Consider the following 22964-nt stretch of genomic DNA (forward strand, 5'->3'; position numbering starts at 1 on the left):
GGGACGGATATTTTTTCAACCACAGTGTTACGCTAGCTGTCACTTCTAGGCTGTTTGTTCTATTTCCTCTGGATATAGGCTATAGTCCAATCAGCGTCAATCACGCTCTGTGGAGCACCGCCTCTTTTTGGGCGATTTCACTCTGGCTGAGATTTGCCCCGAGTGCTCCCATAGACTTCCATTCAAAAAACTTTTGTTTTGAACTGCAGGCACTGCAATGCATTCTCTATGGGTCCGGGAGGGCTAGCACTAACGTGCTTTCGTCATCATACGTAACCTTAACTTGTGCAGCGATTGGTGGAAACGTCTATATTTATAATCTTTAAGCTAAAGTGGCATCCAGTAATTTCCTCAGTGCATAACTTACATTTCACAGACATTTTCTCCATCTGTAAATGTTAGAAAGTCGAGAAAATATTTCCATTTTGCTGTCCAGGAGACAGGAGTGGAAGCACAAACTCCCGTGAACGAGCGCCGCCGTGCGCATGCGCGCCAAACAGACGGAGCGCAATAATTCTGACTAAAATATACATTTAGCTAAAATATTAGTTGTTGATTATTTGTTTTCGTTTTTTTTTTGCGAACATAAATGTGCCATATGTAGAATTTCGAACCTACAACTAAGTGTATTTTTATGATAGTAGTAACTGTAAAGTGATTATTGTAGGGTAATCAAAATAGACTAATAATTAGTCTGTGCTTTTTTTTATTTTCAGTTTTAGTTTAGCGAATGTAACTTCTGCTTTAAAAAGCATTATTTTCTTTTTGTAGTGTCACAATGTTAGAATGTAGGCCTCATGTAATTTGACCCCCTTTTTTGCGCATAATATAACAGACTACAAGGTTAAATTCATGTTTGTTTTCATAGCCTTGAATATGAACATTGTTTTGAAAATATTGGGCAAGATGTGAAATAAAAAAAAATTAATTAAATACAGATTTTTTTTTTTTTAGTTCAAATAGAAAAATGTGCAAAATATCGAGATTATACATCACCATTCAGCCCAAAAATAGAGATATGATTTTTTGGCCATATCACCCAGCCCTATGGCATGCTTTAAATACTGAATTTTCCATGTTTTAGATAAGCAGTAGTGATACATTACATCACATTATTTAACAATTGGCCCATTCTGCATCTCTAATTCTTCCCCCCCAGCCGCCACTGCACTATTCCCTACATTACTCCACTAATATAGTCCACTTGAAGGAGTGAATGAAACGAGTGAGTGAATTCGGACACTGAGTGCGCCGGAAGGGCTGCCGATTTTGCATAGTTTGTGTTTGCTGTTTAATCATTTGAAATACAGCAAACTGGCAGCTCCAGTAGTAATGAATATTTATGTTAAACTCTGCCATGAAAACTAGCATGTACAAACCTTAATTAAACGATTTAATGATCAATTAAAAAAGGAAATTAAACCTGTTTGATAATGCTGGACCAGCGCGGTTTGGAAAATGAATGGATGACTGATTCAGCTGTGGGCGCCATCTCCTGGAGAGACGCGGGAATTCATTCAGGGTGCAACTCTCACAGTGCATTATGGGTATTCTCTAGCTGTTGAGCGTGCATCACAGTATGCTAATGCCTATCTAGTGCGAGGGATTCATCAATATGCTGATTGGGGACTGTTGGGACACTCCAGGCACAGGATGGTTCAGTCTGGAGAGACAGAGTCGTTTACACCTCAATGACACATCTGTACCATTTGCTTCACAGGACATATATGCTTTCAACTACATACTATTTATCTACTAGTGTTTTCTAACTATGTCATGTTTGGTCTCATCTGACAGTTTATAAACTGAACTGGATGGTAGTGTACTTAATGGAGACATTAAAGTATCCTAATGTACAATCTAGGTATTGCTTAAACATGCACTGAGGAGAATATGTTAATGTACTTCTCTCCCTCTTGATCACCACTCATTTGCCATATCTTTTGGTTTCCTCTCAGTTAGTTTTGGGTGTTGGTATTCCACTCATGTATAACAATGCTTTGCTCAGGGTATAAGAAGGAAAGGTAACTGTTGTTCTGGGAGAAAGGCTTTAACCCTGCCACTCCCGCACACCGATGCGTAACCTCTTAATACAAGAAAGGCTTTTACGGCCTCTTCTGCATGTACAGCAGTGCATTATTCCTTACAACTAAGTTTTCTATACAGTTACTGTATGTTACCATTTTACTGTCTGCATATTTAAACATGTAACTTAATAAATAACTTTGCCTGCTTTAAGGGTTTTGAGAATCTTTCCTTTTGTAACTGATAATGTTGAAAGCTAAACTGATTGTAATTTCGTTGTCTAAACGTTCAGGTTAAATCCTACGTTTTCCTATCAGTTCTAAGAAAGACTTTTACCTTTAATGAATAAGAGGTAAAAAATAATAACAACTTTACTGGAGTCAGATTAATTATATTGGAGTCAGATAAATAACTGAATTATGCACGTCATCCTTCAACTGCTTTTTGTTTCTGATTATTGGTTCAAAATAGCAGCGTAAGCTTCCAGCCTTACACTGCTGTTGGTGAGGTTCATGTTTCTTAGTCAAATCTTGTTTTTTTATTGATTTATTTACTTACTTTATTTATTTGAAGAGTTTCTAAGATCTGGAAGAAAACAACTGATCTCCCTCTACAGGAAGTGAAATAATTATTGACCTATGATCAAATTGTCTTATGGGGCGTTCACATCAGACGCGACTTGCGCGAACAAATCGCGCTATTCGCGCGTAGTTGGACGCTAAAACATTTTGAGTTTACTCGCTTCATTCGCGCGTGAAATTCACTTCAAAACAGACGCGAATTCGCGTCATGAGAGGGGCTTCTGCACACTTCCTCTGAATAAACACATCAACTCGTCAGCGGGAAAGTCGTTGTAAAATACGGCGAACAAGCTCAATTTGACGGCTTTAGCTAGCTTGTACTCTCAATATATATATATATATATATATATATATATATATATATATATATATATATATATATATATATATATATATACACACACACACATATATATTTTTTTTTACAACTTACCAGATTGTCCGACCTCCTCACTCACTTTCTTCCAAGCAAGATCCTTTTTATTCCTGTTTCTATAAAAGTATGAAGATGTATCGTACAGCGACGATGATTTTGTCCTCCATTGTTGTCTCGGATTTCTGCCTCCTCTCGTTACGTCGTAATCATGTCACTATTAGAGCAAGCTCCTGATTGGTTAACGCGGCGCGAATTTTCGCCTAAGTTCAGATTTTTCAACTCGCGCGAATCACGCATTATGCGCATCAAACGCCCGAAACGCTTTATTCGCACCGCATCATTCGCGCGAATCGTGCCGCAGGATATCTATTCGCGTCTTTGCTTTGACTTAACATGTAAATCACTCGCGCTTCAAGCTTCATTCGCGTCTGGTGTGAACGCACCATTAGTCAAATATTTAAAGCTTGATGTCACGTTTTAATTGTGTGTTTAATTGCCTGTTTAACTGTATTACTTTACATTGTTGTGGCTCTGTGTGACGCTGAGAAAAACTGCTCTGACTCAAACAAGTGAGGAAATATTATTATCAGCTACAGTAACATCACAATTAAAAGTAATGTAATATTATAAATAAATGAACAATACTCACGTCAGTGTGTTGAGTCGACAGTGTTTATCCTGCAGTAGAGCAGCGATCTGATTCACTCGTGTGTCTCCTAGTTCATGTTCACTCAGATTCAGCTCTCTCAGGAGTAACGGGTTTTTACCCACAGTTCCACTCACATACTGACAGGCTTCATCTGCAGCAGGACTCAAAAACCTGCAGAAGAGACAATTCAGTTCTCAACTAAATGTGTGTTGTATTACAAAAATGATTGATAATAAAAGCTCTAGTTAGTTATTTAGATGTAACTCTTTTCTTTAAACATTTAAATACACAAACATATAAATACTTGAAAACAAAGTGTAATAGAGTTATTTAAAAGAAATTAGTCAGTCCTAAAGCAAACTCATAAGAACAGAAACGTCCCACAGAGCAGAAGGACAAAAGCTCACTAGATCATGATTTTCAGTATGAATACAGAGTGTGAAATTAAGGCCTCGAGATCTTTCTGGCTTTTAAGCAGGAGGAGTGAGAAACATCAGCAGAGAAAACTGGCTTGTGAAACTGCATGTTTGTGAACATCTGGAGACTCATAGACCTGCTGTAGAGATACAGTGAATCTGGGCTTGATGGAAAACAACTGTGTTCAGAAAACAATTTGACTGAAAGGTTATCTAGAGTTTTTAATGAGAAGTGTGCACAAAAACAAAATTGTGCATGCTAATTGTCAAGGTATACCATACTCCAGAATAGCAGCACATACACTGACCCATAATGTCTATTTGAACTGTAGCTTGTACCACAACTAAACTGTGTTGACGGTTATCATCATCATGACAGAACCCACAGCATCTGATCTGATCTTGATCATTTTGATGCAACAAATTCTCCAGCTTATTCTATAACTAAAATAATATATTTGTTATGAATATTTAGCCTGCATGTAACTAATTTTGTATTATTTCATCCCGTCTCACCTCAGTGTCTTCAGTTGACAGTTTGGATCCTGTAGTAAATCATCGAGCTCCTTCACTCCTGATTGTCCAGGATCATTTCCTGTGAGATCCAGCTCTATCAGGTGTGAAGGGTTTGATCTCAGAGCTGAAGCCAGAGCTTTATAACCTTCTTCTGTTACACTGCAGTTAGAGAGTCTAGAACAGGAATGAAAACATTCAGCTGATTAATCAGTTCAACCTGAACAATATAAATCCTTAAAGTCAATTTTATTTTGTTCTTTGTACAAATGTATTGAAAGTTAGTTGCAAAAACTGACAACTGAATATGGAGGCAAACAAAAGGCACAGAGAACTGAAATATGTTAGACATCAACATCACTTTCAAGGTTTCAATTATCTAAAACTGTACAGGTGTGAAAGTCTTTGATCTGAATGATCCACAACAAACAACCTGAAAATGGCCAAAAAATGAGAAACTAAAGTTTGGGAATGGACTAAATAAAGTCCAGACTTCAACTCAGACTCATTGTGAGATATTGAGAATAAAGTGTTTTAGTTTAAACTGTTGAAGTGATTTTCAGCATTTTGATTCTTGTATGTGAATGTTACTGACCTCAATCTCTCCAGTTTACAGTGTGAATCCTTCAGTACGTCACATAGGTGCTTCACTCCTGTGTTTCCAAGATTATTCCAGCTCAGGTTCAGCTCTCTCAGGTGTGACGGGTTTGATTTCAGAGCTGAAGTCAGGATGACACACTGTTTCTCTGTAATACTGCAGTAACTCAGACTGAAGACAGAGAAATAACAATAGTTCACATCTATGATGATCATCTTATTGAAGAGCTTCAGCAGCATTTAGTTTCCAATAGTCTGTTCTGAAACCCAGTCACACTAGTTCTGTGTGCTGAAGATACTGTTTCTTCTCTTTCATTTTTAACTATTTATTTGACGTCTCTATTCTTTGTTCTCTGTTGAAAATGCAGATTTCTGCATGTACACAATCAGTACATTGTATCAAATGCTGGAAATTAAATCGATGCACTGTTATAAACTGAAACATAAGCTCTGCTGTCTTAAAATAAATAAACTTCAATCTCACTGTAACTGCTGTACAGTATAATGATACTAACTCTAGTTTCTCCAGCTTGAATTGTGAAAGAAAAGAAAAAAGAAAAGACAATCACTCAGATGCAAGATGATCAACTAACATGTTTAGCTTCATCCAGCAGACTTTTCCTGACAAATAAACAGGGATATCCAGGAGCAAAAACATGGAGAAAGACTACACATTGTTCATTTAAATATACTACCGACACTGTAACAATACAAAGGTTGAAATTGTCGATCTATTTATGTTAGTTTACACATTCATTTCATATCATCTTTAAGGTTCTTTCATGTCAATGTCACTCTTGGTTTGATCACTGGGACAAATGTGTTTATGTCGGTTGTTTTCAGACACATTGTCTACTCTCTAACACTTTACAATAAGCTTTCATTTGTTAACATGAACTACATTAGTTAACATGAACCAATGATGGACAATACTAGAACAGCATTTAATAACCTTAATGTAAGTTTCAACATTTACTAATACATTTTTAAATACAAAAGTTTTCTGTTAGCATTAGTTAATCCACTGTGAACTAACATGAACAATGAATAATGAACAAACATGAAAAGATTAAGGAATAAAAGTATTTCCTCGAGCAGAAGACAATCGAACAAGTTTTGGAAAAGGTAGTTCATTTGCTTTAGTGCTGCACCGTGAGGCAGTGTCACAACTGTTCTAGGTTCAGTTTAGTTTATGTTTTCATGTCTTTTATTTTTTTTAAATTTCTCACAGTCTTGCTCTTCATGTAATCTTGTCATGTTCTGATTGGTTCCTTGTTTCATGTGTCATGTTTTCATTGGTTCATTGTGTTCAGGTGTTTCTGGTTTATTAGTGTCTGTGTGTATATATAGCCCTCATGTTACCATTGTCTTTTGTCTGGTTTTGTTCCCTGTAACTGCTGTTGGTGAGGTTCATGTTTCTTAGTCAAGTCTTGTTTTTTTATTGATTTATTTATTTTTTTGGTTAATATTAATTTGAATAAAGCTGCACTTGTGTTCGGTCAAATTGATTTCAGTGGATCTTATTACAGGCAGATGCTGATCACAGATTTTTAAAATTCACTTGTTCAATTTTTACAAGTTACAGCATATGCTGCATCAAAATGAGACATTTTACATTTTGTGAAATACAAACATTAAATTGAAAGCAGTTATGAACAGTTCTGATGTCACAAAACAACTTTGTTACACACCAGCAATCAGTAAACATGATCACATTCAGCAGTCATGTTCAATATATGAACACTTATATTTAAATGAGCAGTTGTGGCCTAATGGTTAGAGTGTCAGACTTGTAACCTGAATGTCATGGGTTTGAGTCTCACTATCGACAGGAAATGTAGGTGTGGGGAGTGAATGAACAGCGCTCTCTTTCACTCTCATTACCCACAACTGAGGAGCCCTTGAGTAAGACACTGAACCCCCAATCACTCCCCGGGCGCCGCAGCAGAAATGGCTGCCCACTGCTCTGGTGTGTGTTCACTGCTATGGGTGAAATGCAGAGCACAACTTCAGAGTATGGGACCCCAAAATTGGCCACACTTCACTTTAATTTACACAGAACTAACCTGTGAAAGTTAGGAAAGACATCTGTGTGTTTATAGTGCAGCTGTTTTTTCAATCTATCACTTATTTGAAGAGTTTCTAAGCTCTGGAAGAAAACCATTGATCTCCCTCTACAGGAACTGAAATAATTATTGACACATGATCAAACTGTCTTAGTCAAATATTTAAAGCTTGATGTCACGGTTTAATTGTGTATTTAATTGCCTGTTTAATTGTATTACTTTACATTGTTGTGGCTCTGTGTGACGCTGAGAAAAACTGCTCTGACTCAAACAAGTGAGGAAATATTATTATCAGCTTCAGTAACATCACAATTAAAAGTAATGTAATATTATAAATAAATGAACAATACTCACGTCAGTGTGTTGAGTCGACAGTGTTTATCCTGCAGTAGAGCAGCGATCTGATTCACTCGTGTGTCTCCTAGTTCATGTTCACTCAGATTCAGCTCTCTCAGGAGTAACGGGTTTTTACCCACAATTCCACTCACATACTGACAGGCTTCATCTGCAGCAGGACTCAAAAACCTGCAGAAGAGACAATTCAGTTCTCAACTAAATGTCTGTTGCATTACAAAAATTATTGATAAGACAAGCTCTAGTTAGTTATTTAGATGTCACTCTTTTCTTTGAACATTTAAATACACAAATAAATATATAAATACTTGAAAACAAAGTGTAATAGAGTTATTTAAAAGAAATTAGTCAGTCCTAAAGCAAACTCATAAGAACAGAAACGTCCCACAGAGCAGAAGGACAAAAGCTCACTAGATCATGATTTTCAGTATGAATACAGAGTGTGAAATTAAGGCCTCGAGATCTTTCTGACTTTTAAGCAGGAGGAGTGAGAAACATCAGCAGAGAAAACTGGCTTGTGAAACTGCATGTTTGTGAACATCTGGAGACTCATAGACCTGCTGTAGAGATACAGTGAATCTGGGCTTGATGGAAAACAACTGTGTTCAGAAAACAATTTGACTGAAAGGTTATCAAGAGTTTTTAATGAGAAGTGTGCACAAAAACAAAATTGTGCATGTTAATTGTCAAGGTATACCATACTCCAGAATAGCAGCACATACACTGACCCATAATGTCTATTTGACCTGTAGCTTGTACCACAACTAAACTGTGTTGACGGTTATCATCATCATGACAGAACCCACAGCATCTGATCTGATCTTGATCATTTTGATGCAACAAATTCTCCAGCTTATTGTATAACTAAAATAATATATTTGTTATGAATATTTAGCCTGCATATAACTAATTTTGTATTAATTCATCCCATCTCACCTCAGTGTCTTCAGTTGACAGTTTGGATCCTGTAGTAAATCATCGAGCTCCTTCACTCCTGATTGTCCAGGATCATTTCCTGTGAGATCCAGCTCTATCAGGTGTGAAGGGTTTGATCTCAGAGCTGAAGCCAGAGCTTTATAACCTTCTTCTGTTACACTGCAGTTAGAGAGTCTAGAACAGGAATGAAAACATTCAGCTGATTAATCAGTTCAACCTCAACAATATAAATCCTTAAAGTCAATTTTATTTTGTTCTTTGAACAAATGTATTGAAAGATAGTGGCAAACACTGACAACTGAATATGGAGGCAAACAAAAGGCACAGAGAACTTTAATTTACCTTTAGTTTAAACTATTAAAGTGATATTCAGCATTTTGATTCTTGTATGTGAATGTTACTGACCTCAATCTCTCCAGTTTACAGTGTGAATCCTTCAGTACGTCACATAAGTGCTTCACTCCTGTGTTTCCTAGATTATTCCCGCTCAGGTTCAGCTCTCTCAGGTGTGACGGGTTTGATTTCAGAGCTGAAGTCAGGATGACACACTGTTTCTCTGTAATACTGCATCTATTCAGACTGAAGACAGAAAGAGAAAATGACTCAAATCCATGTTCAGTTCATGTGTGATGATGGAAATTAAATCGATGCACTGTTATAAACTGAAACATAAGCTCTGCTGTCTTAAAATAAACTTCAATCTCACTGTAACTGCTGTACAGTATAATGATACTAACTCTAGTTTCTCCAGCTTGAATTGTGGGTTCATCAGTAGATCACTGAGATTTTTCACTCCTGTGTCTCCTAGATTATTCCCGCTCAGGTTCAGCTCTCTCAGGTGTGACGGGTTTGATTTCAGAGCTGAAGTCAGGATGACACACTGTTCCTCTGTAATACTGCATCTATTCAGACTGAAGACAGAAAGAGAAAAGACAATGACTCAGATCTATGATGATCAACTAACATGTTTAGCTTCATCCAGCAGACTTTTGCTGACAAATAAACAGGGATATCCAGGAGCAAAAACATGGAGAAAGACTACACATTGTTCATTTAACTGCTACTGACACTGTAACAATACAAAGGTTGAAATTGTCGATCTATTTATGTTAGTTTACACATTCATTTCATATCATCTTTAAGGTTCTTTCATGTCAATGTCACTCTTGGTTTGATCACTGGGACAAATGTGTTTATGTCGGTTGTTTTCAGACACATTGTCTACTCTCTAACACTTTACAATAAGCTTTCATTTGTTAACATGAACTACATTAGTTAACATGAACCAATGATGGACAATACTAGAACAGCATTTAATAACCTTAATGTAAGTTTCAACATTTACTAATACATTTTTAAATACAAAAGTTTTCTGTTAACATTAGTTAATCCACTGTGAACTAACATGAATAAACTATGAACAACTGTATTTTCATTAACTAACGTTAACGAAGATTAGTAAATACAGTAACAAATGTATTGCTCATGGTTAGTTCATGTTCATTAATACATTAACTAATGTTAACAAATGAACCTTCTTGTGAAGTGTTACCGGTTCAGTTTAGTTTATGTTTTCATGTCTGTAATTTAGTATAATTCTCACAGTCTTGCTCCTCATGTGATCTTGTCATGTTCTGATTGGTTCCTTGTTTCATGTGTCATGTTTTCATTGGTTCATTGTGTTCAGGTGTTTCTGGTTTATTAGTGTCTGCGTGTATATATAGCCCTCATGTTACCATTGTCTTTTGTCTGGTTTTGTTCCCTGTAACTGCAGGGGCGTTTCCTCCGAGGAGGTAAGGGAGGCATTGCCTCCTCAAAAAAATAGGATGAGAAAATAATGCATATAACAAAAATAAAACAACGCAAATCTTACAGAATGTGACAATAAAAAGTGTACAAGTCACTCGTTTTTGTAAAGGAACACTGTCCAACAGCGACACCTGCAGGTAAAGTTACAGAGGGAGTCCGCGTCTCTGTGCCTCCCTTCCCCTCATAGAAAATCAATACACCCCCTAAAGCGTGTGGTGGGTTTTGTGGGGGGTAATAGAGAATGAATGGGGGAAAGTCACATGAGAGGAGGCAATGGCTCCATCACACTATGATTGGATATGATCAGTTATGATTGGATATGATTGGTTTGTGTGATAAATCCCGCCTTTTGTTTACATGCGCGTTCCACGTGTCAGTCTGAATGAACAAAATGATGGTGTCAATGGGAAGACTAATTAAAAAGTAAGTAAACAGATCACCCACTTAGATATCACCGCTTTATGTCACGTCAAAATCAAACTCGAAAAGACCTGAAAACATGATGACTGCTGGGGGTTTTAGTGATCAATCAGCTTGGTGAAATTAAAGATCTTCCTGTCTGTGACAGAGAGTTTACAGAGCATGACTGATGATCCAAAATAAGTTGACTATTAAAAAGAACAGCTGGAAAAAAAATAAAAAATAAAAAATCAATTCACAAATAAAATATATTGTTTAACCCTCTATGGTACAGTGTTGCCTCCAGACAACAGTCTATTTTAGTTTGTTTTTTAATAAAATTAGACTTTTAAATGAACTTTTAAAAAATAAATACATTAACCCTCATGTTGTGTTTTGACACGAAGAGGATTTTCCCGTACCCGAAAATGTAGTTAATATTATTGCACTGGACTAAAATTTACTGACTTTATTCACCCAGAGTCTAACAACTTCCTAAATTTTTTTTATAATTTTTGTAATTTTTTTTTTTCAAAGTTTTTTCCCCACATTGCATCACTTGTGGTCAAATTGCTTATAAATCTCTAATTATGCTACATTATCACTAAATATTGGATTCAATCTTTTTGTCAGCTTGTTTTCTTTCAATTCGGACAGGTTGTGTGTTTATTTTTGGAATTGATCGAGTGAAAAAAAGTGTTTTTTGTGGATAATTTTGTCAATTTTACAAAAAAAATATGGAAAAACATTGCATTGTTTATCACACTAGTGTGCTTTAATGTTTAAGCAGGAAATGTTTTGAAATGTTTTTATTTTGGTTTTTATTTATTACAAAAAGGCATAAAGTCACACTTGTGGTGTTCCTGGTCAAAAATGACCGGCCTACAAAAACAGCTTATAAATCACTTGTTACGCTATTTTATTACCAAATATTGGATTTGATCTTTTTTGTCAACTTGTTTTCCTTAAATTAGGACAGGTTTTGTATTTATTTTTGAAACTGATTGATCCCTCAGCCGTTGTATTAGAAACACTCGCAGCATTAACATTCGCAACATTAAGGAAAATAGGCTGAGCCAGGAGAAACTATGCTTTTTATTTATTTTATTTTACAAAAGTACAAGATTTTGTTGTTATTGAGAGTGTACACAAATAAAAGTAGAATATTTGTAGGGCTGCAACTAACGATTATTTTGATAATCGATCAGTTGGCCAATTTTTTTTTTTTTCGATTAATCAATTAATCAAATAAAAATCCTACATTTTTTATTGACAAACAAAACCCCACACTATTGAACATCCTGCCTAATGTACTTCAAACAAATGTGCCAATTGAATGCTGTTGTCAGTGTTCTGTGTTTGTTTCCCTGGGTCACATGTTCTTTTGTTCAGTTTTCCCGCCACTAGTTTGTTCCCTTGGTTACCCTGATTGAGTTCTATTAGTCCCAGCTGTGTCTTGTTAATTAGCCTTGTTTGCCGCTATGTCTGAGATGCATATATTCCCTGTGTTCTCCCTCAGTCTCTGTCGGTTCTCGTCTCTGTAATACGTCTGTGTCGTGCTATGTGTGTATTGATCTCCTGCGTGTTGTCATTAAAGACCCTGTCATTGAATCTCCATCGTCTGCGTGTGTTTCCCACAACCATGCTGTGTGACAGCTGTGAGAACGTACAGTGCTTAATTTATTAGACTACCTGTCATAATAAAGAGAGAACAAATATTTCAGGCTGTTTAAAACTAAAAATGTTATTGCTATTTATTAGGCAGATAACAAACTGAAACAACAAAATAGTCATTATTCACACATAATATCCAAAAAATAACAGTCTCTGTTGTTATTGACTGTAACTGGGCATCTGAAAAAAACAACAACTATAAACTTCACTTTTTATAACAACAATAATTATATTGTAGCATTAGAAATACTGCTGTGACTAAAGAGCTTACACATACTGGTGGATTAACCATTACAGAAACATAAAAAATGAATTTAGTAATCACCAATACTGATAGTTTAGGACAGCTGTGGCACAAACCTTACATTGGGTGGCAGAGGTCTAATAAATTTGTTAAGCACTGTACAGTGAATATAGTGTAGGCTAAATCTCTACATTACAAAATGAAGATAGTAATAAAAATAATAAAGAAAAACACAAACTCAGTGTTAACCAACAGGCAAGATAAATGTTCTGCAGGAACACACACATTCACTCTGGACACAATCACCTCTTACTGTCATTTCTTTATCCTGTAAATAGGCTATAAGAAACGTCTTACATTTATATTCAATGACATGTTGTTATCCCTTTACAGTCACTACTCTCATAAAACACTTGAATGATATGTTGATTTATAAATCTAAATTTAACTTTAAACAACAGATATTTCAGCAAAATGAATATTTTTGTGCTGAATATTAATAGTCTCCCTCTCTACCGTGTTCCGTCTGTCTGACGCGGGTGCACGCACCGGCGCTCATTCAGTAAAGTTTGAAGTTTAACGCAGACTGTCAGGATGAGCTTTTATGCAAAATAGAAATGCTTGTGTGAATTTGTATCATTTACAGATAAGGATATAACCGTAGAATGAACGTTTTGCACTGAGGACGCACATGCATCTGTCAAAGCCATTACGCTAATGCATTAGCTTGAAGTTTAAAATAAAGAATTCTCATGTTTTGATCAGCTTTGATCTCGTACCTTTCCTGCAGTTGCTCAATCTGTTTCCTCCACTATTTTTAAATGCATTTTTATCCATAGAAATGTGTTATTCAGTGCTGTAATTTGACGCAACTTGCAGAAGTTCTGTGCACGGTGGGCAGACTCAACTAATAGATAATGAGAATCGATGTCAATGATTTTCATTATTGATTATTATCGATTTTATTGAATTGTTATTGCAGCCCTAACTATCTGTAGTTTATAATTATGTCTTGCACTAATCTGTATCGCCAAAAATGACAGACTAGGCCATTTTGTATAAATTGTATCTTAATTTTAATAAATGTTTCATCAACCAATTGCCCGGATTTAATGAATAGGAAGAAAACCAAGAACGTCGGATGTGGAATGAATTGAAATGCGTAACAAACGAACCCACCATGTTTCCGCGGCCTTTGAATAAGGCTGAAGCAATACGTCTTTCTGTTTTTATTAAATTTCTTAAATAAATGTCTTAATTACTTAATTGAAAATATATTGTTACAAAGAAACCTTATTACTTGTAACCTGAAGGTCATGGGTTCGAGTCTCACTATCGACAGGAAATGTAGTTGTGGGGAGTGAATGAACAGCGCTCTCTTCCACTCTCATTACCCACAACTGAGGAGCCCTTGAGTAAGACACTGAACCCACAATCACTCCCCGGGCGCCGCAGCAGAAACGGCTGCCCACTGCTCTGGAGTGTGTACACTGCTATGGGTGAAATGCAGAGTGCAACTTCTGAGTATGGGACACCAAAATTGGCCACACGTCACTTTCACTTTAATTTACACAGAATTAACCTGTGAAAGTTAGGAAAGACATCTGTGTGTTTATAGTGCAGCTGTTTTATTTCAATCTATCACTTATTTGAAGAGTTTCTAAGCTCTGGAAGAAAACAACTGATCTCCCTCTACAGGAACTGAAATAATTATTGACACATGATCAAACTGTCTTAGTCAAATATTTAAAGCTTGATGTCACGATTTAATTGTGTGTTTAATTGCATTACTTTAAATTGTTGTGGCTCTGTGTGACGCTGAGAAACACTGCTCTGACTCAAACAAGTGAGGAAATATTATTATCAGCTACAGTAACATTACAATTAAAAGTAATGTAATATTATAAATAAATGAACAATACTCACGTCAGTGTGTTGAGTCGACAGTGTTTATCCTGCAGTAGAGCAGCGATCTGATTCACTCGTGTGTCTCCTAGTTCATGTTCACTCAGATTCAGCTCTCTCAGGAGTATCGGGTTTTTACCCACAATTCCACTCACATACTGACAGGCTTCATCTGCAGCAGGACTCAAAAACCTGCAGAAGAGACAATTCAGTTCTCAACTAAATGTCTGTTGCATTACAAAAATGATTGATAAGACAAGCTCTAGTTAGTTATTTAGATGTCACTCTTTTCTTTGAACATTTAAATACACAAATAAATATATAAATACTTGAAAACAAAGTGTAATAGAGTCATTTAAAAGAAACTAGAGCGACACTCAGTCCTAAAGTAAACTCATAAGAACAGAAACATCCCACAGAGCAGAAGGGCAAAAGGGCTCACTAGATCATGATTTTCAGTATGAATACAGAGTGTGAAATTAAGGACTCGAGATCTTTCTGGCTTTTAAAGGGGTGATAAACTGAGAAATCAAATTTTCCTTGAGCTTTTGACATCTAAGAGGTCATCATACTATAAGAATATCCTGTAAGTTTCAGAACTGAAAACTTCCTTGTTAGTCCAGTAAAGGCTTTTATTGACACCAGACCCAACAAACAACTTTTTCAAAGTGGGGATCTAAAGGCAGAAACACACCAAGCCGATGGTCGGCCGTCGGGCAGTTTTTATTCGTCGGCCGACTAAGTTTTCTCAGTGTGTTCTGCACCGTCAGCTGAAGTTGGTCCTTGTCTGCTTTTTTTCAGCCGATTCCACATGTTGAATTGGCTTCGGAGCTCGTCAGTCCTTCAGACCATCTGATCATTCTGATTGGCTGTTCAGCTACTGCCACCTGCTGGTACGGAAAGCCATTTCATCTTACGCAGGCGCAGAACGGATGTGCTACTTGGCCGTCGGCTGTCGAGCGTCGGGTTGGTGTGTCAGTGCAACTTTGGACCCAGACGCTGCCGACGTGAGCCAACCCCGCAGTCTGCTTTTATCGCCACTAGTTTGTCGTAAATTCTAATGCTTGATCTGATATTAATGATTCATGTACAGTCAGATGTTCTTTGTCTTTGTGTCAGTAAATCAAACCCGTGACTAAATGTCAACTTGCGTTGTTTCTCTTAGTAGGATGAAAATAATCTGTTATTTAAACTGATTAAATTATATAAAGAAAGCGATCAAAGAAAGCTCCCTTTGTAATCGTTGGAGCAGCGAGCGCTGAAGCTGTCAATCAAACAGTGCAAGTTTATCAGTGACCGAGTTCTGGACATGCGCAAAACTCCCGTTTTATTAGACGAATCTCTTAATTATATCACGTTTGCACTGTTAGTTACGATGAAAGTATTTGTTAGTGTGCATAAATTGAGTTTCAATGATGAGATCACTGCTTTCATACTCTCAACAACATGTCTGTGATCAGCTACAGTGTTCATTTCTGTAACATTTCATGCCATGATCTCAATATAATGCAACAGATCTAAATGTAATGCAGCACTTTTCACGATTAGTTAACCTTGTTCAAATCAGAGGGCTAAAATCAGGGTAGGAAAAATGCCTTTTATTTCTAAATTATGACAATTTTGAATGTAAAAATCATACTAACATTATAAGTGCACCCTAGGAAACATTATAAAACAATAAAACAATGTAGTTCATGACCCCTTTAAGCACGAGGAGTGAGAAACATCAGCAGAGAAAACTGGCTTGTGAAACTGCATGTTTGTGAACATCTGGAGACTCATAGACCTGCTGTAGAGATACAGTGAATCTGGGCTTGATGGAAAACAACTGTGTTCATAAAACAATTTGACTGAAAGGTTATCAAGAATTTTTAATGAGAAGTGTGCACAAAAACAAAATTGTGCATGTTAATTGTCAAGGTATATCATAGTCCAGAATAGCACATACACTGACCCATAATGTCTATTTGACCTGTAGTTTGTACCACAACTAAACTGTGTTGACGGTTATCATCATCATGACAGAATCCACAGCATCTGATCTGATCTTGATCATTTTAATGCAACAAATTCTCCAGCTTATTGTATAACTAAAATAATAAATTTGTTATGAATATTTAGCCTGCATATAACTAATTTTGTATTATTTCATCCCGTCTCACCTCAGTGTCTTCAGTTGACGGTTTGGATCCTGTAGTAAATCATCGAGCTCCTTCACTCCTGATTGTCCAGGATCATTTCCTGTGAGATCCAGCTCTATCAGGTGTGAAGGGTTTGATCTCAGAGCTGAAGCTAGAGCTTTATAACCTTCTTCTGTTACACTGCAGTTAGAGAGTCTAGAACAGGAATGAAAACATTCAGCTGATTAATCAGTTCAACCTGAACAATATAAAGTGAATATTAAAGTGAATTTTATTTTGTTCTTTGTACAAATGTATTGAACGTTAGCTGCAAAACCTGATAACTGAATATGGAGGCAAACAACAGGAGAAAGAATGAAAGATAATCTCCGCATATCTCGATGAATTACCACACAGAGGTACACATTAATATAAGAATGGCGTTTTCTTTTGTCTCTGATAGACCACCATCATATTTAATTTAAAAAACTTTCATTATATCTAGCTGTTATCTATATCTAGTTTCATACATAAGTTTATTCTTACAGTAAATGCTAACGTCGTTAAGACCGAAAGTGTACGAGTGGAGGTAAACTTGCATCGCCGCACCTCACCGGTGCCATCTTGTGCACAGAGCCCATTTTGATCTTTAACATCAGATTTTTCCTTTACTTTGAACAAAATGATTGCTTAATGTTGATTCAATATTACTCTTAATGAAAAAACAACAAAAATAGTACAATAACAAACTCAGTTATATTAAACATCACACTTTTATAACAAAACAAATAGGACTGATGACATGGTATACCTGCATTGTAGCAGAAATAAATTATAAAAAATTGAAATTTGGATTTTCCCCTTAATTTAAAATGAATGCTTAGTTTGTGGTTCATTACTATTTTTTAATGAAAAACACAACAACAATAAAATGACAGACAAACAAAAAGACAAACTCACTTATATTAAAAAAAATAAATGCAACTTTTATTAACAAATGTTCTTGCGCTTTTGCCTCTGGCATCGACCTGTCAGTCATCGTGCCTCACTCTTGTCATGTGACTCCTATGGCTCAACTTACTTCAGTATCTCCAATTTACACTTTATATTCTTCAGTCCCATGCAGAGCAGTTTCACTCCTGAATCCTGCAGATTATTATTGTTCATGTTCAGCTCTTTCAGATTGGTATCTGATCCAAGAACTGTAGCCAGAGCTGAACAGCTTTTGTCTGTTAAGTTACAATCATCTAACCTACAAGGGAAATAAATCACATCACAGAATTAAATGGAACACAAACAATACATTTTTCTATATACAAATATTAAAAATGGTTTCCTTTTTTTTTTACATAAACATTATATATATATATATATATATATATATATATAAAGAGGCTGAACTAAACTAACATTACTCTTGAAAAACTAGTATTTCCTGTACATTAGTATTTTTTATTCAGTGACAAATTTCCTTCTTGATAAAATGAAACATGTTTGAAAAAAAAAATATTTGTGTTAAGATTTATAGCTTTATAGCTGAGCCTGGTTTCTCTGAAGGATTTTTTTCTCTATTTCTGTCACCTGATGAAGTTTGGGTTCTTGCCACTGTCGCCTCTGGCTTGATTAGTTGGGGACACTTAATATTCAACAATATTATTGACATGACTATACTGACAATATTAGATGAGACGGTTCACACTTTTATAGCAAGTTAAAGGACTTTCACTATAAATCTATAAATGCCTCCATTTTTAGGGGGGGTGGGGTGCAATGCTATTTCATGCATTCTGACTTATTTACACTGTTGAAGAGTTGGATTCTCATGCTAAACATGGCCAAAGTTTCAAAACACAAGTTGGACGTATGACGGAGTATTTCTGTGCCAAATGACTACTTCCGGTTTCGGTACGTGATTTAGAGAGTTTTTTCTAGTATGGCCCTTTATCACGTAACAAAGGGCGGAATTCCTTGTACAGGCACTTCTCCCTGGTAAGCGTGCGCAAACACATCACCCAGAACAAGAGCAAGAGCACGCCCATTAACGCGTTTCATTCGGGATACGGAAGCCAAGAGATTTTTCGACAATGGCTGTGTCCCAATTCAGGGGCTGCACCCTTTGAAGACTGCATACATAATCGAGGCAGTGTCATTTAAGAAAAATAACTGTTAGATTGCAACTTAAGAAAGAAATGACAGTGTTTTACACCTCACAATGAATATCAGTCAATTTTATTATGGTTACTTTTCTTAAATATGACATCCTTGATGAAGTATTAAGCCTTCACATGTGATCTCCGAAGGAAGCAGCCTCCGAATGAGACGCAGCTCCTGTCACCAAAGGAGTGTGTTTTTGGTTGTGAGGGAAAGATTACCTTTTTCAGCTTCCCAAAGAACCCAGCGTTAAGGGAACAGAGGATGAAGTTTGTTTTTCCGGGGCAGCAACGGAGTTGCACATGTATATTTGTTTTGTTCCCAGGATTTCGGTGATGAATACTTTGTAAACAAGTCCCAGCTCGGCACTGGATTTGCAGATTGTGGGTGGTGAGTAAAGCTGCATCAGATGTCTGTGTTTTGTTGGCAATTGGCGCGCAAGTGCATATAATGAAACAACACGAACGTTATTGTTCCCTTTGTATTTATAATGATGTCGCAGCTAGCAGAAATCTCTACGCAGAAGCTGCGTGTGCTCATGGCTCTTTAGCACGCCTCTAGGATCTCTGCTTTTTCCAGAAAGACTTGGTTTAGCGTATCTATCTTTTATAAATATGACAAAACTAAAGACTTTTCAGAGATATGAAGGATGCATTGTTACTCTATATGTACTCAAGATTAACATGAGATTGACAGAAACAGTGTGCGATAAAATACAGAACTACTCATAAAACTAAGCATTTAAAATATCAAATTATTGGGAGATACAGAGTAGAGACCTGCGCGGAATGGATTTTTCAGTCCCGCTCCCGCCTGCTCCCACAGGATTCTGTCCCGCTCCCACCCACTGCTGCAAAAAATTTGTGTTACCTTCTCCTGCTACCGCCCGCAACATTCATGTTTTGTCCCGCTCCCGCCCACAAAAAAGTATAAATAGATTTTTCCTTTATGTCCATGAAATAGTTTCAAGTTACGCGTCACCCAGCCACAACCAACACATCCCAGCATAAACGCTCCCAATAAATGATTTGTTATTAAAGCATCAACGTTCACAAACCACTGTTAATTTAACATAAAAGTAAACATAGGCTACAGCATGCATGGTTTGGCATTATAACAGCTGACATGATCAGTTCATCACGATCTCACAAAGCTCCGTTATTATCAATGAATCTTTCATAATGTCAACACTTTGTTTGTTATAATCAGAGGATTTGCCAGCATGTAGAATTCAGCACGGAACAAAAATTCTGACTATTTGAGCGGTGAGTAACTTAAATACATCTGACTGGCCGTTGCGTTCAACACGTCTGTGATTGGCTACATTGCACAACGCTGCAAAACATGTTATAAATAGAAACTGCCTGTGATTGCACCTGTAAATCGTGTTTGTTTTGTTTTAGCTGTTCTTGTTGCTTTTGTGCAATAGATGAATAACAATTTATTTGTTTTTAGATGTTTTGTTTTTAGATATGTCTATTTTGTGGGAGTCCCGCAAATCGTTTTATTCATATTTAGTCTTATTCTCGTTGGGTCCCGCGGGAGTGCAGGTCTCTAATACAGAGTGACAAATGATAATATGTATGTACTTAATTTAAGTAATGTAATGTAATGTGTTATGTAAAAATCTAATTGTTTTATATTATAACCTTTCAGAAATTCATCTTACTTTTTGGCAATATAAATAACATCTGTACCAAATTAACCCCCCCCCTCCCCATTTCTATACAAGTCATAAAAGTCTGGTGTATCATATAATACAAAACAACTATCCAAACATTTTTATGTTCTTTTATATTTTGTCTAAAGGTCTCCATTTAACAAAAATAGATTTTTCAGACCATTATTTCATATGTCATGCTTTACAGGGTTAAGTTCATGTTCATGATTGGGAATCACTATAGATTAATGTAGATAAATGCATTTTCAGATGAGAGCCAAACATGACAAAATATATTAAATGACTTACAGAGCTCTTCTGGAGGTCTTGATGACTGCTGATAATCTAATGAGACACTCGTCTGATTTTTTGAATTTCTGAAGCTCAAACTCCTCCAGCTCTTCCTCTGATGTCAACAACACAAAGACCAAAGCAGACCACTGGGCTGGTGAAAGGTCACCAGATGAGAGGCTTCCTTTGCTAAGGTGGATCTGGATCTCCTTCACCAGAGTTTGGTCGTTCAGTTCGTTCAGACAGTAGAACAGATTGATGGATCTCTCTGCAGGCAGATTATCTTCTAATTTCTGCTTGATGTACTGAACTATTTCCTTGTTGCTCTGGTCATTGTCATCTTGCTGTGTCAACAGACCTCGTAAGAGTCGTCGATTGGACTGGAGTGACAGACCAAGGAGGAAGCGAAGGAAAAGGTCCAGGTGTCCACTGTCACTCTCGAGCGCCTTGTCCACTGCAGTCTTGAGAAAATCAATCATGATTTCATTTTTCTTTTTGATGTCTAGAAACAGATGTGCATAAAGGGTCTTGAGCGATTTTTTTTTTTTTTTTTGGTATTCTGTAGACTCGTGATCAAACACACTTTTCTTGTTGATGTCTAGAAACAGATGTGCATAAAGGGCTGCAATAAACTCTTGAATGCTCAAGTGAACAAAGCAGTACATGGTACCAAGAGTGATCCCTGTTTCCTCCTTAAAGATCTGGGTACACATGCCTGAGTACACTGATGCCTTATAGACGTCAATACCACAGGCTTCCAGGTCTGTGTCATAGAAGATCATGTTGTTTCTTTCCAGCTGATGAAATGCCAGTTTCCCCAGTGAAAGGATGGCGTCTTTATCCCAGGAAACATCAGCTGCGTATTCCCCATCATACTTTCGGCGGCTCTGCTGGATCTGAAAGCGGAGAAAGTGTGTGTACATTTGTGTCAGAGTCTTGGGAGTGTCTTCAGTATTTGATTCCTGCGGTGTTTTAGAGATCTCATCAGCCTGATTGTTTTTCACATCATTATTTCTTTTCTCCTCCAGAATGTTTTGGAGAACAGTGGCTGAAATCCAGCAGAAGACTGGGATGTGGCACATGATAAACAGACTCTTTGATTTTTTAACATGATCAATGATTGTGTTGGCCTGATTCTGATCCGTGAATCTTTTTTTGAAGTACTCTTCCTTTTGTGAGTCATTGAATCCTCGTATCTCTGTCAGCCGGTCGATACAGTCAGGAGGAATCTTACTGGCAGCTGCTGGTCTGGTGGTGATCCAGATGAGAGCAGAAGGAAGCAGATTTCCCTTCATGAGGTTTGTTAGGAGAACATCCAGAGAGGCTGGTGATGATACATCACACCACGTCTCATTACGATCAAACTTCAGAGGAAGGTGACATTCGTCCAATCCATCAAGGATGAACAGGATTTTGAATTGATTCCTTCTTGTAAGGTTCAGTCCTTTTGTCTCTGGGAAAAATAGAGTTATAAGGTCCATCAAACTTAGTTTTTCTTTCTTCATTAAGTTCATCTCTCTGAATGGAAGAGGAAATATGAAGCTGATATCTTGATTTTCTTTTCCTTCAGCCCAGTCCAGAACAAACTTTTGCACAGAGACTGATTTTCCGATGCCAGCGACTCCTTTTGTCAGTACAGTTCGGATCTCCTCATCTTGTTCAGGTGCTTCAAACAAATTTCTGCATTCAACCTGTATCTCTTGAGATTCATGACGCCTGGAAGCAACTTCAATCTGTCTGACCTCATGTTCAGTATTGACCTGTTCACTGCCACCCTGAGTGATATAGAGATCTGTGTAGATGTTATTCAGAAGTGTGGAGTCACCTTGCTTCGCAATTCCTTCAAACACACATTGATACTTCTTCTTTAGGCCACATTTTAGCTGATGAATGAAGAGCAGCTCATCTAAACACAGGAACAGAAAATAGATAGTTTTAGTCTGAATTTTCTCTCCTACATTTATAAGTGTCAATCAGACAGATGATCATGAGTCTCTGACCTTCTAGAGCATCAGCAGCTTCATCTTGCTTCATCTCTCTCAGGTAATGTAGTGTGAGATCAAGAGCTGCTGCTTTGATACTGCATCTATTCTCATTAAAGTCCTTCACAAAGTTTTGTGTGTTCTCATTTTGTAATATTTTCTTAAACTTTTCCAGCTTTTTCTTCAGAAATGCGATTATTTTGCTCTCAAGATCCT

At 36.8% G+C, this 22964-nt stretch overlaps 1 protein-coding gene across 1 annotated transcript in view; it reads right to left on the minus strand.

The window, feature by feature from the left end:
• LOC127504736 (NACHT, LRR and PYD domains-containing protein 12-like) overlaps positions 1-22964 on the minus strand; it is a 595457-nt gene that overhangs the window by 303412 nt on the left and 269081 nt on the right. Inside the window, exons 57-62 of the mRNA XM_051879684.1 lie at positions 8919-9092; positions 8514-8687; positions 7578-7748; positions 5156-5329; positions 4564-4737; positions 3632-3802 (exon numbers count right to left, since the gene is read on the minus strand). Of these exons, the coding sequence (XP_051735644.1) occupies positions 3632-3802; positions 4564-4737; positions 5156-5329; positions 7578-7748; positions 8514-8687; positions 8919-9092 (1038 nt within the window). The remainder of the gene's footprint in view (positions 1-3631; positions 3803-4563; positions 4738-5155; positions 5330-7577; positions 7749-8513; positions 8688-8918; positions 9093-22964) is intronic.

Source organism: Ctenopharyngodon idella, chromosome 2 (genome assembly GCF_019924925.1).
Source record: "Ctenopharyngodon idella isolate HZGC_01 chromosome 2, HZGC01, whole genome shotgun sequence".
In the NCBI taxonomy this organism is placed as follows: Eukaryota; Metazoa; Chordata; class Actinopteri; order Cypriniformes; family Xenocyprididae; genus Ctenopharyngodon; species Ctenopharyngodon idella.